The following is a 15,874-nucleotide window of genomic DNA, read 5'->3' as shown; positions in this document are numbered from 1 at the left end:
TCAGTTAGTAGAACATGACACTCTTGATCTCTGGGTCATGAGTTCGATCTTCATGTCGGGCACAGAGTTTAATTTTGAAATAAAAATTTTTTAAAATTAAAAACAAAACAGATTAAAAGGGGAAAAATATTTTTTTGATTTAAAAGAAATGCATGACCACTCAAACATTTTTTAATTTTTAAAAAGTTTCCTTTTCTCTACAATGAGAGAATTAAACTTTCTGATTTTTAGACTCCTAGTTGAAGCATTCCTTGGGTGCATGTGAATATCCTCTCCTGAAAGGTAAAAACTGATTCCCAATCTACCAAAGGTTTTTACGAGCAGATGTTAACATATTCTGCATGTTAAATGAAACTCTAAGAATGTTTCTTAGAAAATGACTAAAACAGGGGTGCCTGGGTGGCTCAGTTGGTTAAGCTCTGCCTTTGGCTCAGGTCATGATCCCAGAGTCCTGGTATGGAGCCCCATGTCAGGCTGCCTGCTCAGCAGGAAGCCAGCTTCTCCCTCTCCCTCTGCTGGTCCCCCTGTTTGTGCTCTCTCCTATCTCTTTCAAATAAATAAACAAAATCTTTTAAAAAATGACTAAAACAGAAGATCCATCCCCAAAGGGAACACACAGAACCCTAAAGACATTCCCAAATGAGGGAGGCACCTAACAGGACAGCCAATGGGAAAGTTGGGAAGAGATGGATCCTAGCCTCCCAGAGCCCTGGCATTCACCAATCCTCACCTGTCAAAGGTCCTACTCCGGAGCTCTCGAATGAACGTAGGGCTTCCAGTCTTCACTGGCTTCCCCTTCTGTGTATCATGCCCTTTGGAAGATACACGGCGTTTTTTCACTAAGCCAGAAAAAGACATGAGACTGTGAGTCAGAATGGCCATGCACTATGGTTCCAGGAGCAAAGGATTCATTAGATCCTGCTTCTCTTCCAATCTAACAACTTCTTGGAACACCTGGAGTCAAGGAGGCCCTCACAAACTCAGGGAAAGCTCCTGGTGAAGCTGGTGCTTTCTCTGAGGAAGTCCCTAGGGAGATAAAGCTCTGCACTTCTGCCCTCTCAGTGGGGCAGCTACTAGCCTGAGGGGCCCAAACAGGCTTTTGCTATTTCCCAAGTATTCAGGCAAAGGCAATCTCCCTTCCAAGCTTCTTTTGCTTTGTCTCACCTCTGGACCATCTTCTCTTGGAAACCCCAAGATCTACTTACTAATGGAGGGCCCATGTAAGACTTCACAGTTGGGGCAGTGGTAGAGGTCAATGTCAGCAGCCTTTTCCTCTTCAACACCAACACAACTAGAAAAGAGAAAAATCAGTCAGGGTTTATAAGGAAATTTTATTTCTCATAAAGCATAGAACTGTGCTGTCCAGTACACATGCTATTTACATTTAAATTAATTCAAAACAGGGAGGAACAACCTTATCATACTAGCTACATTTCAAAAGCTCAGTAGCCACATGTGGCTCAAGTTACCATATTGGGCAGATTATCAAACATATTCATCAATACAAAAAGTTATACTGAACCACACTGGTCTAAAACAATTATGACAGAGCTAAAAATATAGACAGCAAAGCTTCATCAAGACTCAAAATGGTCAAGGGGTACCTAGGTGGCTCAGTCAATTAAGCATCCGACTCCTGATTTCAGCCCAGGTCATGATCTCTGGGGTCTGAGATGAGCCCTGCATCCGGCTCTGTGCTCAGCAGGGAGTCTGCTTTAGGTTCTCTCCCTCTCCATTTGCCCCTCCCCCCTCTCACACACACTCTCTCTCTCTCTAAAATAAATAAATATTTTTTTAAAAAAGACTCAGAATGATCAAAGCTAGAAGAGATTCTAGGACATGTTGTCCAATACAAATATAACGTGACCCAATAGCTGCATTAAAATTAATTTTAGTAATATTTATTTTAACCAATACATCTAAAATATTCTTACTTCAACATGTAGTCAAAAATTTAAACTTTATTAAGCTATTTTACTTGACTAAATAAAAATGACTGAAAAAGAGTATTTTATAATCGACAGTGCTGAGCGAAGGATCACAGGTAATCGTTTTTTTCCTCCTTATTTGTATTTTCTAATTCTCTACAATGAATATGTATTACTAATTTCATACTGTAACATCTAAAAAAGATTTATTTCATTTCAAAAATTTAAGTTTGCATGTATGTGAGGTGGAAATCTTACAAAATTAAACCCTTCTTCACCAAAGAAGTCACCAGCAGCCCTCCTAATAACTTCTGGCTAAGATCAAACTCCTGAATTACTTGGTCAGCATAAAAATAGGGCAGAACTCTGTAACTGTTTTGTCCAAGATCATGTTCGCAAACTGACTTCCTGGGATCAGGACCCCACAACCATTCCAACTGCTAATCCTATGCCCGTAAAACCTGCTGCATATCAATATAAATTGGGGATATCACCATCAACTAGGTAGAATTTTTTTTAAGGACTCAAGGAACATATATATAGTACTTAGACCATGAGCACAGAGAAGCACATGTCACCCTTCACCTGCCTAAACTTTCTTTAAATATATTCCCCAGACCTTGTAGCATTAACTCACTTCCTTGGACTTGTTTTCAGTCTCACACCCATTAGCCTGGGACACTGCTCAAGAAGGAACTGCTCCACTCGTTCCTCCTTCCTGAACTCTCATCCCATCAAACATCCACTGGTCATTGACATTCCTAACTTTTCTCTTGTACCCCCAGCAACCCCATTCCTTGGTAAGCAGACCTCTCTAATTCACATCCCCTTCAACAAACCCCTTCTTCACCTTCCTGGCTTAACTGATAGCAGTGTCTCCTAGAAGAAAGCCATTTTCCCTACACGAATGCCAGTCAGCTTGGTCCACAGACTACAGACCACAGTTTTGGTTGACAGCTGTTTCCCACAACTCTGTGGTAATTACAAAAAGTCAGAGTAAGCAATCAAAAAACTTACATGGCAATTTAGCTGAGTAATTTTATGTCTACTGTTGAATCTAACAATAAAAAAAAATCGGGGCTTGTATAGCTTTTTTTGTTCAACTATTTTTTCTAGTATTTCATTTTTGATTTTGCCAAATGACAGGTCCATTATGGATTGGAAAGTTAAACCAACCAACCAACCTGGCTTTTAGACACAGAAAGTCTAAGAAGCACTGTGCTAGAGCCCTGTCAGGCAGAAGCTGTGCCTTCTACCAGACCCTTTAACTCGGGGCTGCGCTGGGGAGTAGATATTCCCCTCACTTTCCAGTGAGACTTTGAGATCATCTCTCCTCTACTCCTGTATAAGATCTCTTACTACTTTGAGCTTCATATCATCTAGCCATGCCTCTTCCCACTCCTCTTCACTGCCAGCTACTCAACTCCCCAACATAACCCTTTCACTCATTAAAGAACCGGCTCGCAGATTTCTCTCCATCCCATGTCCTGCCAACATCCCACAAGACGTCAGTATTGATGCAGAGACCCAACATCCTGGCTCCTTAGTTCTTTGACCTTCTCATCTTCAGAGGCTACTCTGCCGACTCCCCTTTTAGCTATTTATTCTCATGGTCATCACTTGTCAAAACTTGCAATTGCTCCACATCTGGAATATGAAATTCACATTATCACACAATGTGACCACAAATGTAATCATCCAGCTCTCATTCATTATACCTGTTCTCTGCCCTCAAAAATCCCTTGATCCTACTTTTCACCTATTCTTAACTTTACCCTTCTTCCCCAGTCTACCTCAGATTCTAGCATTCCTCACTTCAGCCACTGTCGTACAGATATCCTCCCTTGCTCCACTGCCTTTCCATCACCCCACATGCAAATCCCAACCCTGACTCAATTCAACCATGTAACACTGGACCATTGGACATGGCTGGAGAAAAATCACCCACTGGACAGATGCCACAAAAAAATTCACACTATCCAAAATATTTGAGTCACAGAATAGCCAACACAATATCGAATGAAAACTACAGAGTTGGAAGACTGACACTACCTAACTTCCAAGACTTACTGTAAAACTACTGTAATCAGGGGCACCTAGATGGCTCAGTCAGTTAAGCAGCTGCCTTCAGCTCAGGTCATGATCCCAGGGTCCTGGGATCAAACCCCATGTTGGGTTCCCTACTCAGTGGGGAGTCTGCTTCTCCCTCTCCCTCTGCCCCTCCCTCTGCTCATGCACACACTCTTTCTCTCTCCCTCAAATAAATAAAATCTTTAAAAAACAAAAAAAGGGTGGCTGGGCTATGGACATTGGGGAGGGCATGTGCTTTGGTGAGCACTATGAAATGTGTAAGCCTGATGATTCACAGACCTGTACCCCTGGGGCAAATAACACATTGTATGTTAATAAAAATAATTTAAAAAAAAAAACAAAAAAGATCTGAAAAGAAAGTAAAGCTACAGTAATCAAGACAGTGTGGTACTAATGAAAGATAGAAAAACAGATCAATAGAACAGAATAGAGATCCCAGAAGTAGATCCACATAAATATAGTTAACTAAACTTTGACAAAAGAGCAAATGGGACAAAAAGATGGTCTTTCAAACAAATGGTACTAGAACAACTGAATATCCACACACAAATGAATCTAGACACAGACTTTGTACATACAAAAATGAACTGAAAATGGATCACAAATCTAAATGTAAAATGCAAAACTATAGCACTCCTAGAGGATAACATTGGCTAAATATCTAGATGAGCTCGGGTATGGCAATACTGACATTTTAGATGTAACACCGAAGGCATGATCCATAAAAGAAGGAAATGATAAAATAGACTTCATTAAAATTAAAAACCTGATCTTTGAAAGATACTGTCAAGAGAAGGAAAAGACAAGCCAAACACTGGGAGTAAATAGCTGCATGAGACTTATCTGATAAAGGATGTTATTCAAAATATACAAAGAACTCTTAAAAATCAATAAAACAAACCCAATTAAAAAATGCACCAAAAGATCTCTCTAGAAACCTCACCAAAGAAGATATGCAGATGGGAAATAAGCATATGAAAAGGTGCTCCGTATCATATGTCATTAGAAAATTGCAAATTAAAATAATGAGATATCAGAATAGCCCAAATTCAAAACACTGACAACACCAAATGCTGAGGAGGCAGAGTAAAAGGAACTCTCACTCGCTGCTGGTGGGAATGCAAAAGTGGTACAGCCATTTTGGAAGACAATTTGGCAGTTTCTTACGAAACTGAACATACTCTTAACATACAATCCATCAATCACACTCCTTGGCATTTACTCAGAGGAACTGAAAACTATGTCCACAAAAAATCCTAAATATGGATGTTTATAGAGGCTTTATTCATAATTGCCAAAATTTGGAAACAACTAAGATGTAGGTAAATGGATAAACTGTGGTATATCCAAACAATGAAATATTTATTCAGCACTAAAAATAAATGAGTTATCAAGCCATGAAAAGGCATGGAGGAAACTCAAATGCATATTACTAAGTGAAAGAAGCCAATCTGAAGAGTCTACACATTTTATGATTCCAACTAACGGATATTCTGGAAAAGGCAAAACCACGGGGACAGTAAAAATGTCAGTGATTGCCAGAGGTTAGGAGGGGAGAGAAAGATGAATAGGCAGAGCACAGAGAACTTTTTTTAGGGCATTGAAACTATTCTGTATGATATGAAAATGCTATAATGGTAGGTACATATCATTATACATTTGCCCAAACTCAGAATGTATGCTGCCAAGATGCAAACAATGAGTTTGGGTGATAATCATGTGTCACTGTAGGTCTGTTGATGGTAAATGCACCATTCGGGTGAGGAATGTTGACAGTGAAGAGGCTATGAATGTGCAGGCAATAGGAATATGAAAAATCTCTGTACCTTCCTCTCCATTTGACTGTGAACTTTAAACTCCTCTAAAATGTAGTCTGGGGGCGCCTGGGTGGCTGAGTGGGTTAAGGCATTTGCACTCGGCTCAGGTCATGATCTCAGGGTCCTGGGATCGAGTCCCACATAGGGCTCTCTGCTCAGCAGGGAGCCTGCTTCCTCCTCTCTCTCTGCCTGCCTCTCTGCCTACTTGTGATCTCTCTCTGTCAAATAAATAAATAAAATGTTTAATAAATAAATAAATAAATAAATAAAATGTAGTCTGTCGGGTCATGCTTCCTCACAATGCTCCTGTACTTGCCTGCTTCGGTCTCTCTCCCGTTATCCACAGTGACTTTCAAATCCTTGATTCCACTACCTCCCTCTTCTCTCTCAGAAAATGACACTGCCTGTTTCTTAGACAAAATGAAATAATAGGAAGAGATCCACCTCAACTTCCCACACTGAAACCACCTCCTTCTGCACCCATCCTTCCCTAGAAAGGACTATCCTTCCTCCTTTCTAAAGTCAGCTTTTCCACCTGGTTTACATCTTTTTGATCTTCTCAATCAATCAACTCTTTCTTCAGTATCTTCAACCTCTCCTGCCTTCCTTTCTTCCTTCTCCTTCACAACAGCATTTCAACAAGCCCACCTGGATCTTTACAGATGAAAAAGAGAAGGCACTCCCTCCTGTCTGCCCCTCTGCCACTTCACAGCCAAATATCTTCTTTGTTTAAACCTGTGCAGGTTCATAATGACTTGTTTGGATAAGTTGTCACTTACACATTGTACAAAACTCAAAAGGTAAAAAACTGTATACAGTGAAAAGTCCACCGACTTCTTGCCACCTGGTATTGTCCAGAGACGTTTAACCAGAGCCAAAAACCTGTAAGAGGTGTTCCAGAGTTGCTGTGTATACTTTCTCACCCACTGCTATGGTCTGATTTTAGTCCCCACCTTCTTTAAAACAGAGCTCATCAATATTCTGACCTTCTCAGTGATACAAGCAATAAGCACTTCTCTCCTTTATCTCACTTGATCTCTTAGTGGGATTATCACACAGTGCTGACCCTGTGCTCTCTCAACTTGACAAGCTCTCTACCTTTGACTTCCAGAACAACCCCTTTGCCTGATGTCCAGTTCTTCAGTTAATAGCTGATGAGCATCTGCCACGCCCTGGTCCAAGTGCAGGGGAGACAAAGACAGAACAAAGCATACAAAAATCCCTGCCTTCATGGAGCTCACATTCTACAGAGCAAACAAGAAACAAAATAAATCAATGTAATCAGTAAAATACATTGTATCACAGTGAGAAGAGCCAAGCAGAAGAATCCAGCAGGAAGAGGAATATATATATGCATGTGTATATAACTACACACAGACAGAGACACAAACACAGGCACACATGTGCACACACACACACACACACACACATACATTGGGGGGGAAGATGGCAACGGTGCTGAAATTTACATAAGAAAGCCGGTAGATACTAAAATTTTATGTAGCAACTCACTGACAAAATTACTTTTTAAAAAGATTTTATTTATTTATTTGACAGAGAGAGAGAGAGTGCACAAGCCTGGGGAGCGGCAGGTAGAGGGAGAAAGAGAAACAAGCTCCCCACCAACAAAGAAGTCCAATGTGGGGCTAGATCCCAGGACCCCAGGATCATGACCTGAGTTGAAAGCAGATGCTTACCCCACTAAGCCACCCAGGTACCCCAGAAGATGACCTTTGATTAAAGACCTGAGGAGAGGAGGGGAGGAGTCAAGATGGCGGAGAAGTAGCAGGCTGAGACTACCTCAGCTAGCAGGAGATCAGCTAGAGAGCTTATCTAAAGATTGCAAACACCTGCAAATCCATCGGCAGATCAAAGAGAAGAAGAACAGCAATTCTAGAAACAGAAAAACAACCACTTTCTGAAAGGTAGGACTGGCGGAGAAGTGAATCCAAAGCGACGGGAAGATAGACCGCAGGGGGAGGGGCCGGCTCCCGGCAAGCGGCGGAGCAGCGGAGCACAAAATCAGGACTTTTAAAAGTCTGCTCCGCTGAGGGACATCGCTCCGGAGGCTAAACCGGGGCGAAGCCCACACGGGGTCGGCGTGACCTCAGGTCCCGTGGGGTCACAGAAGGATCGGGGGTGTCTGAGTGTCGCAGAGCTTGCGGATATTGGAACGGGAAAGCCGGCTGCAGAGACAGAGCCGACAGTAAGCTCGCAGCTCGGAGTTGCCTTGAACCGGCCGCAGGCTCGGTGAGCTCGGAGCGCGGCCGGAGGTTAGGCAGACACGAGTTACTAGGAGCTGTTCGCTGAGGGCGCACAGGGGAGCGGGGCCCCGGGGTCTCGGCTCCTCCGGGCCGGAGACCAGGAGGCCGCCATTTGTGTTCCCGTCCTCCGGAACTCTACGGAAAGCGCTCAGGGAACAAAAGCTCCTGAAAGCAAAGCCGAGCAGATCACTCAGCCCGGCCCCTGGTAAGGGCGGTGTGATTCCGCCTGGGGCAAAGACACTTGAGAATCACTACAACAGGCCCCTCCCCCAGAAGATCAACAAGAAATCCAGGCAAGACCAAGTTCACCTACCAAGGAGTGCAGTTTCAATACCAAGGAGAGAGCAGCAGAACTCCAGAGGAGGAGAAAACAAACCACGGAACTCATGGCTTTCTGCCTGTGATTTTTTAGTCTTGCAGTTAATTTAATTTTTTTCTTTTTCATTTTTTTTTTCACTTCTTCTGCTAAAAATTTTTATAACTTTTACCCTTTTCTTTTTTAACGATTTTTAACTAGATTATCTAATATATATATATTTTTTTCTTTTTCATACTTTTCTTCATTCATTTTCTTTTTTTTTAATTCTTTTTTTTTCTTTTTTTTCTTTCTTTCTTTTTGAACCTCTTTTTATCCCCAAATCAGAAGAGATCCTAATCTCTTCAATCTTTTTTTTTCTTAATTCTTTTTTAAATTCTTGATTGAATTTTTAATTCAATCTCTTTTTTTTAATTCTTTTTTAATTTTTTTTCTTTCTTTCTTTCTTTTTGAACCTCTTTTTATCCCCAAATCAGAAGAGATCCCAATCAGAAGAGATTGGGAGATCCCAATCAAGGGAGATCCCAATCAGAGGAGATCCCTCACCCATCGTGAGGGAGGAGAAATCCCCCCTCACGATTTGGGATCTCTTCTGATTTGGTTAAAGCATATTTTCCTGGGATTGTTGCCACCCTTTTAGTATTTTACTTGCTCCTTCATATACTCTTAGCTGGACAAAATGACAAGGCGGAAAAATTCACAACAAAAAAAAGAACAAGAGGCAATACCAAAGGCTAGGGACCTAATCAATACAGACATTGGTAATATGTCAGATCTAGAGTTCAAAATGACAGTTCTCAAGGTTATAGCCGGGCTTGAAAAAGGCATGGAAGATATTAGAGAAACCCTCTCCAGAGATATAAAAGCCCTTTCTGGAGAAATAAAAGAACTAAAATCCAACCAAGTTGAAATCAAAGAAGCTATTAATGAAGTTCAATCAAAAATGGAGGCTCTCACTGCTAGGATAAATGAGGCAGAAGAAAGAATTAGCGATATAGAAGACCAAATGACAGAGAATAAAGAAGCTGAGCAAAAGAGGGACAAACAGCTACTGGACCATGAGGAGAGAATTCGAGAGCTAAGTGACACCATAAGACAAAACAACATTAGAATAATTGGGATTCCAGAAGAAGAAGAAAGAGAGAGGGGAGCAGAAGGTATACTGGAGAGAATTATTGGGGAGAATTTCCCCAATATGGCAAAGGGAACGAGCATCAAAATTCAGGAGGTTCAGAGAACGCCCCTCAAAATCAATAAGAATAGGCCCACACCCCATCACCTAATAGTAAAATTTACAAGCCTTAGTGACAAAGAGAAAATCCTGAAAGCAGCCCGGGAAAAGAAGTCTGTAACATACAATGGTAAAAGTATTAGATTGGCAGCTGACTTATCCACAGAGACCTGGCAGGCCAGAAAGAGCTGGCATGACATTTTCAGAGCACTAAACGAGAAAAACATGCAGCCAAGAATACTATATCCAGCTAGGCTATCATTGAAAATAGAAGGAGAGATTAAAAGCTTCCAGGACAAACAAAAACTGAAAGAATTTGCAAACACCAAACCAGCTCTACAGGAAATACTGAAAGGGGTCCTCTAAGCAAAGAGAGAGCCTACAAGTGGTAGATCAGAAAGGAACAGAGACAATATACAGTAACAGTCACCTTACAGGCAATACAATGGCACTAAAATCATATCTCTCAACAGTTACCCTGAATGTTAATGGGCTAAATGCCCCAATCAAAAGACACAGGATATCAGAATGGATAAAAAAACAAAACCCATCTATATGTTGCCTCCAAGAAACCCATTTTAAACCCGAAGACACCTCCAGACTTAAAGTGAGGGGGTGGAAAAGAATTTACCATGCTAATGGACATCAGAAAAAAGCAGGAGTGGCAATCCTTATATCAGATCACTTAGATTTTAAGCCAAAGACTATAATAAGAGATGAGGAAGGACACTATATCATACTCAAAGGGTCTGTCCAACAAGAAGATCTAACAATTTTAAATATCTATGCCCCCAATGTGGGAGCAGCCAACTATATAAACCAATTAATAACAAAATCAAAGAAACACATCAACAATAATACAATAATAGTAGGGGACTTTAACACTCCCCTCACTGAAATGGACAGATCATCCAAGCAAAAGATCAACAGGGAAATAAAGGCCTTAAATGATACACTGGATGAGATGGACATCACAGATATATTCAGAACATTTCATCCCAAAGCAACAGAATACACATTCTTCTCTAGTGCACATGGAACATTCTCCAGAATAGATCACATCCTCGGTCCTAAATCAGGACTCAACCAGTATCAAAAGATTGGGATCATTCCCTGCATATTTTCAGACCACAATGCTCTGAAGCTAGAACTCAACCACAAGAGGAAGTCTGGAAAGAACACAAATACATGGAGACTAAACAGCATCCTTCTAAAGAATGAATGGGTCAACCGGGAAATTAAAGAAGAATTGAAAAAAATCATGGAAACAAATGATAATGAAAATACAACGGTTCAAAATCTGTGGGACACAACAAAGGCAGTCCTGAGAGGAAAATATATAGCGGTACAAGCTTTTCTCAAGAAACAAGAAAGGTCTCAGGTACACAACCTAACCCTACACCTAAAGGAGCTGGAGAAAGAACAAGAAAGAAACCCTAAGCCCAGCAGGAGAAGAGAAATCATAAAGATCAGAGCAGAAATCAATGAAATAGAAACCAAAAAAACAATAGAACAAATCAACCAAACTAGGAGCTGGTTCTTTGAAAGAATTAATAAAATTGATAAACCCTTGGCCAGACTTATCAAAAAGAAAAGAGAAAGGACCCAAATAAATAAAATCATGAATGAAAGAGGAGAGATCACAACTAACACCAAAGAAATACAAACTATTATAAGAACATACTATGAGCAACTCTACGCCAACAAATTTGACAATCTGGAAGAAATGGATGCATTCCTAGAAACATATAAACTACCAAAATTGAACCAGGAAGAAATAGAAAGCCTGAACAGACCGATAACCAGTAAGGAGATTGAAACAGTCATTAAAAATCTCCAAACAAACAAAAGCCCAGGGCCAGATGGCTTCCCGGGGGAATTCTACCAAACATTTAAAGAAGAACTAATTCCTATTCTCCTGAAACTGTTCCAAAAAATAAAAATGGAAGGAAAAGTCCCAAACTCATTTTATGAGGCCAGCATCACCTTGATCCCAAAACCAGACAAGGATCCCATCAAAAAAGAGAGCTATAGACCAATATCCTTGATGAACACAGATGCAAAAATTCTCACCAAAGTACTAGCCAATAGGATTCAACAGTACATTAAAAGGATTATTCACCACGACCAAGTGGGATTTATCCCAGGGCTGCAAGGTTGGTTCAACATCCGCAAATCAGTCAATGTGATACAACACATCAATAAAAGAAAGAACAAGAACCATATGATACTCTCAATAGATGCTGAAAAAGCATTTGACAAAGTACAGCATCCCTTCCTGATCAAAACCCTTCAAAGTGTAGGGATAGAGGGCACATACCTCAATATCATCAAAGCCATCTATGAAAAACCCACCGCAAATATCATTCTCAATGGAGAAAAACTGAAAGCTTTTCCACTAAGGTCAGGAACACGGCAGGGATGTCCATTATCACCACTGCTATTCAACATAGTACTAGAAGTTCTAGCCTCAGCAATCAGACAACAAAAGGAAATTAAAGGCATCCAAATCAGCAAAGAAGAAGTCAAATTATCACTCTTCGCAGATGATATGATACTCTATGTGGAAAACCCAAAAGACTCCACTCCAAAACTGCTAGAACTTATACAGGATTTCAGTAAAGTGTCAGGATATAAGATCAATGCACAGAAATCAGTTGCATTTCTCTACACCAACAACAAGACAGAAGAAAGAGAAATTAAGGAGTCAATCCCATTTACAATTGCACCCCAAACCATAAGATACCTAGGAATAAACCTAACCAAAGAGGCTAAGAATCTATACTCAGAAAACTATAAAGTACTCATGAAAGAAATTGAGGAAGACACAAAGAAATGGAAAAATGTTCCATGCTCCTGGATTGGAAGAATAAATATTGTGAAAATGTCTATGCTACCTAAAGCAATCTACACATTTAATGCAATTCCTATCAAAGTACCATCCATCTTTTTCAAAGAAATGGAACAAATAATTTTAAAATTTATATGGAACCAGAAAAGACCTCGAATAGCCAAAGGGATATTGAAAAAGAAAGCCAAAGTTGGTGGCATCACAATTCCAGACTTCAAGCTTTATTACAAAGCTGTCATCATCAAGACAGCATGGTACTGGCACAAAAACAGACACATAGACCAATGGAACAGAATAGAGAGCCCAGAAATAGACCCTCAACTCTATGGTCAACTAATCTTCGACAAAGCAGGAAAGAATGTCCAATGGAAAAAAGACAGCCTCTTCAATAAATGGTGTTGGGAAAATTGGACAGCCACGTGCAGAAAAATGAAATTGGACCATTTCCTTACACCACACACAAAAATAGATTCAAAATGGATTAAGGACCTCAATGTGAGAAAGGAATCCATCAAAATCCTTGAGGAGAACACAGGCAGCAACCTCTTCGACCTCAGCCGCAGCAACATCTTCCTAGGAACATCGCCAAAGGCAAGGGAAGCAAGGGCAAAAATGAACTTTTGGGATTTCATCAAAATCAAAAGCTTTTGCACAGCAAAGGAAACAGTTAACAAAACCAAAAGACAACTGACAGAATGGGAGAAGATATTTGCAAATGACATATCAGATAAAGGACTAGTGTCCAAAATCTATAAAGAACTTAACAAACTCAACACCCAAAGAACAAATAATCCAATCAAGAAATGGGCAGAGGACATAACAGACATTTCTGCAAAGAAGACATCCAGATGGCCAACAGACACATGAAAAAGTGCTCCATATCACTCGGCATCAGGGAAATACAAATCAAAACCACAATGAGATATCACCTCACACCAGTCAGAATGGCTAAAATCAACAAGTCAGGAAATGACAGATGCTGGCGAGGATGCGGAGAAAGGGGAACCCTCCTACACTGTTGGTGGGAATGCAAGCTGGTGCAACCCCTCTGGAAAACAGCATGGAGGTTCCTCAAAATGTTGAAAATAGAACTGCCCTATGACCCAGCAATTGCACTACTGGGAATTTACCCTAAAGATACAAATGTAGTGATCCAAAGGGGCACGTGCACCCGAATGTTTATAGCAGCAATGTCCACAATAGCCAAACTGTGGAAAGAACCTAGATGTCCATCAACAGATGAATGGATCAAGAAGATGTGGTATATATACACAATGGAATACTATGCAGCCATCAAAAGAAACGAAATCTTGCCATTTGCGACAACATGGATGGAACTAGAGCGTATCATGCTTAGCGAAATAAGTCAAGCGGAGAAAGACAACTATCATATGATCTCCCTAATATGAGGGAGTGGTGATGCAACATGGGGGCTTAAGGGGGTAGGAGAAGAATCCATGAAACAAGATGGGATAGGGAGGGAGACAAACCATAAGTGACTCTTAATCTCACGAAACAAACTGTGGGTTGTTGGGGGGAGGGGGGTTGGGAGAAGGGGGGTAGGGTTATGGACATTGGGGAGGGTATGTGCTTTGGGGTAAATTGGAAGAGGAGATGAACCATGAGAGACTATGGACTCTGAAAAACAATCTGAGGGGTTTGAAGTGGTGGGGGGGTGGGAGGTTGGGGTACCAGGTGGTGGGTATTATAGAGGGCACAGCTTACATGGAGCACTGGGTGTGGTGAAAAAATAATGAATACTGTTTTTCTGAAAATAAATAAATTGGAAAAAAAAAAAAAAAAAGACCTGAGGAGAGTAAAGGAGCAAGCCATATGGATATGAGGGAAAACATCACAATTAGAGAGAACAGAAAGGACAAAAGCCCTATAGCAGGAGTGTGCCTAGATTATTAAAGCAATGGAGAGGAGAACAGTGTTCTGGAATAGAGTGGGGGTGGGGGACCGTGATAGGTCAGAAAAGTAATGGGTTCATGCAGTAGGGTCTTGTAGGACATCATAAAGGACACTGGCTTTGCCTGAGTGAAAAACCAGGTGAAATCCATGGAACAACTATGAGCAGGAATGTGATGTGATCTTAGTTATGTCTTTGGCTGCTGCTTCTGTTTCCCACTGCACTCTTTTTCTTCTGCCCACTCCTGAAAGGTTGATGTTTCTGCAGCCTTCTTGCCTAGGCATTCTTCTCCCCTCACTTCCCCTTGTTGATCTCACTGCCAGGACTCCATGTGCCCTCTACACCCATAAAACAGGGAGCCAGATCCTTCTTTTGAGTTTCAGACCCTTCCCACAAAATGCCTCCTGGTACTTCTACAGGATAGCCTCCTTACCTATTTCAAATTTCACATGTCAAAATTAAAACTCTCCTTCTGCCTGCACTCTAAACCTGCTCCCTCTCTTGGCAGTTGCCACCATAACCTCAGACTGCCTGAGTTATCCCGGCTGTCCCTGTTGCTTATTAGCTGTGGGATCTTGGGCATGTTACCTTTCTGTGCCTCAGTTTCCTCATCCCTAAAGTGGAAATAAAAACTGCACATACCTCATAAGGTTATCAAAAAAATGAGTTAATCCATACAAGATGTTTACAACAGTACCTAGTGCACAGTTAAGTGTTCTGTATGTGTTGCTACTACCATTCAAGTTATCATCACATCCTATCCTTCTATCTTGTAGCTATCTTGTAGATATCCTTAGCCCTATTCTCACCCTTCCTGCCCTTGCTCTAATCCAGACCCCTATTACCTCTAACTGGGATTACTGTTGTCTTCCTAACTGGGCTCCTGGCCTCTACTCTGTCCTCACCCAACTGGCTCTCCCCACTATAGCCGAAGTGATTGTTTAAAAAAACCTTGTTCAGGGGTGCCTGCGTGGCTCAGTGGTTTAAAGCCTCTGCCTTCGGCTCAGGTCATGAACCCAGGATCCTGGGATAGAGCCCCACTTCGGGCTACCTGCTCAGCAGGGAGCCTGCTTCCTCCTCTCTCTCTGCCTGACTCTCTGCCTACTTGTGATCGGTCTGTCAAATAAATAAATAAATAAATAAATAACCTAAAAAAAAATTTAAAAAAAACCTTGCTCAGCAATGTCCACAATAGCCAAACTATGGAAAGAACCTAGATGTCCATCAACAGGTGAGTGGATAAAGAAGATGTGGCATATATACACAAGGGAATACTATGCAGCCATCAAAAGAAATGAAATCTTGCCATTTGCAATGACAGGAATGGAACTAGAGGATATTATGCAAAATAAGTCAATCAGAGTAAGATAATTATCATATGATCTCTCTGATATGAGGAATTTGAGAAGCAGGGCGGGGGGTCGTTGGGGGTAAGGAGGGAAACAAGATGGGACCAGGGAGGGA

At 41.1% G+C, this 15,874-nt stretch overlaps 1 protein-coding gene across 7 annotated transcripts in view; it reads right to left on the bottom strand.

Annotated features, from left to right (window-relative positions):
- The window catches only part of PHF8 (PHD finger protein 8), a 99,837-nt gene that overhangs the window by 72,761 nt on the left and 11,202 nt on the right, over positions 1–15,874 (bottom strand). For all 7 annotated transcript variants that reach the window (XM_044234304.1, XM_044234306.1, XM_044234309.1 and 4 more), the window contains 2 exons: positions 1,206–1,291; positions 731–839 (listed from right to left, as the gene is read on the bottom strand). In XM_044234304.1, the coding sequence (XP_044090239.1) occupies positions 731–839; positions 1,206–1,291 (195 nt within the window). The remainder of the gene's footprint in view (positions 1–730; positions 840–1,205; positions 1,292–15,874) is intronic.

The sequence above is a fragment of the Neovison vison genome, chromosome X (genome assembly GCF_020171115.1).
Source record: "Neovison vison isolate M4711 chromosome X, ASM_NN_V1, whole genome shotgun sequence".
In the NCBI taxonomy this organism is placed as follows: domain Eukaryota; kingdom Metazoa; phylum Chordata; class Mammalia; order Carnivora; family Mustelidae; genus Neogale; species Neogale vison.
The sequence above is the reverse complement of the archived record's forward strand: the minus strand, read 5'-3'. Positions and strand labels throughout refer to the sequence as shown.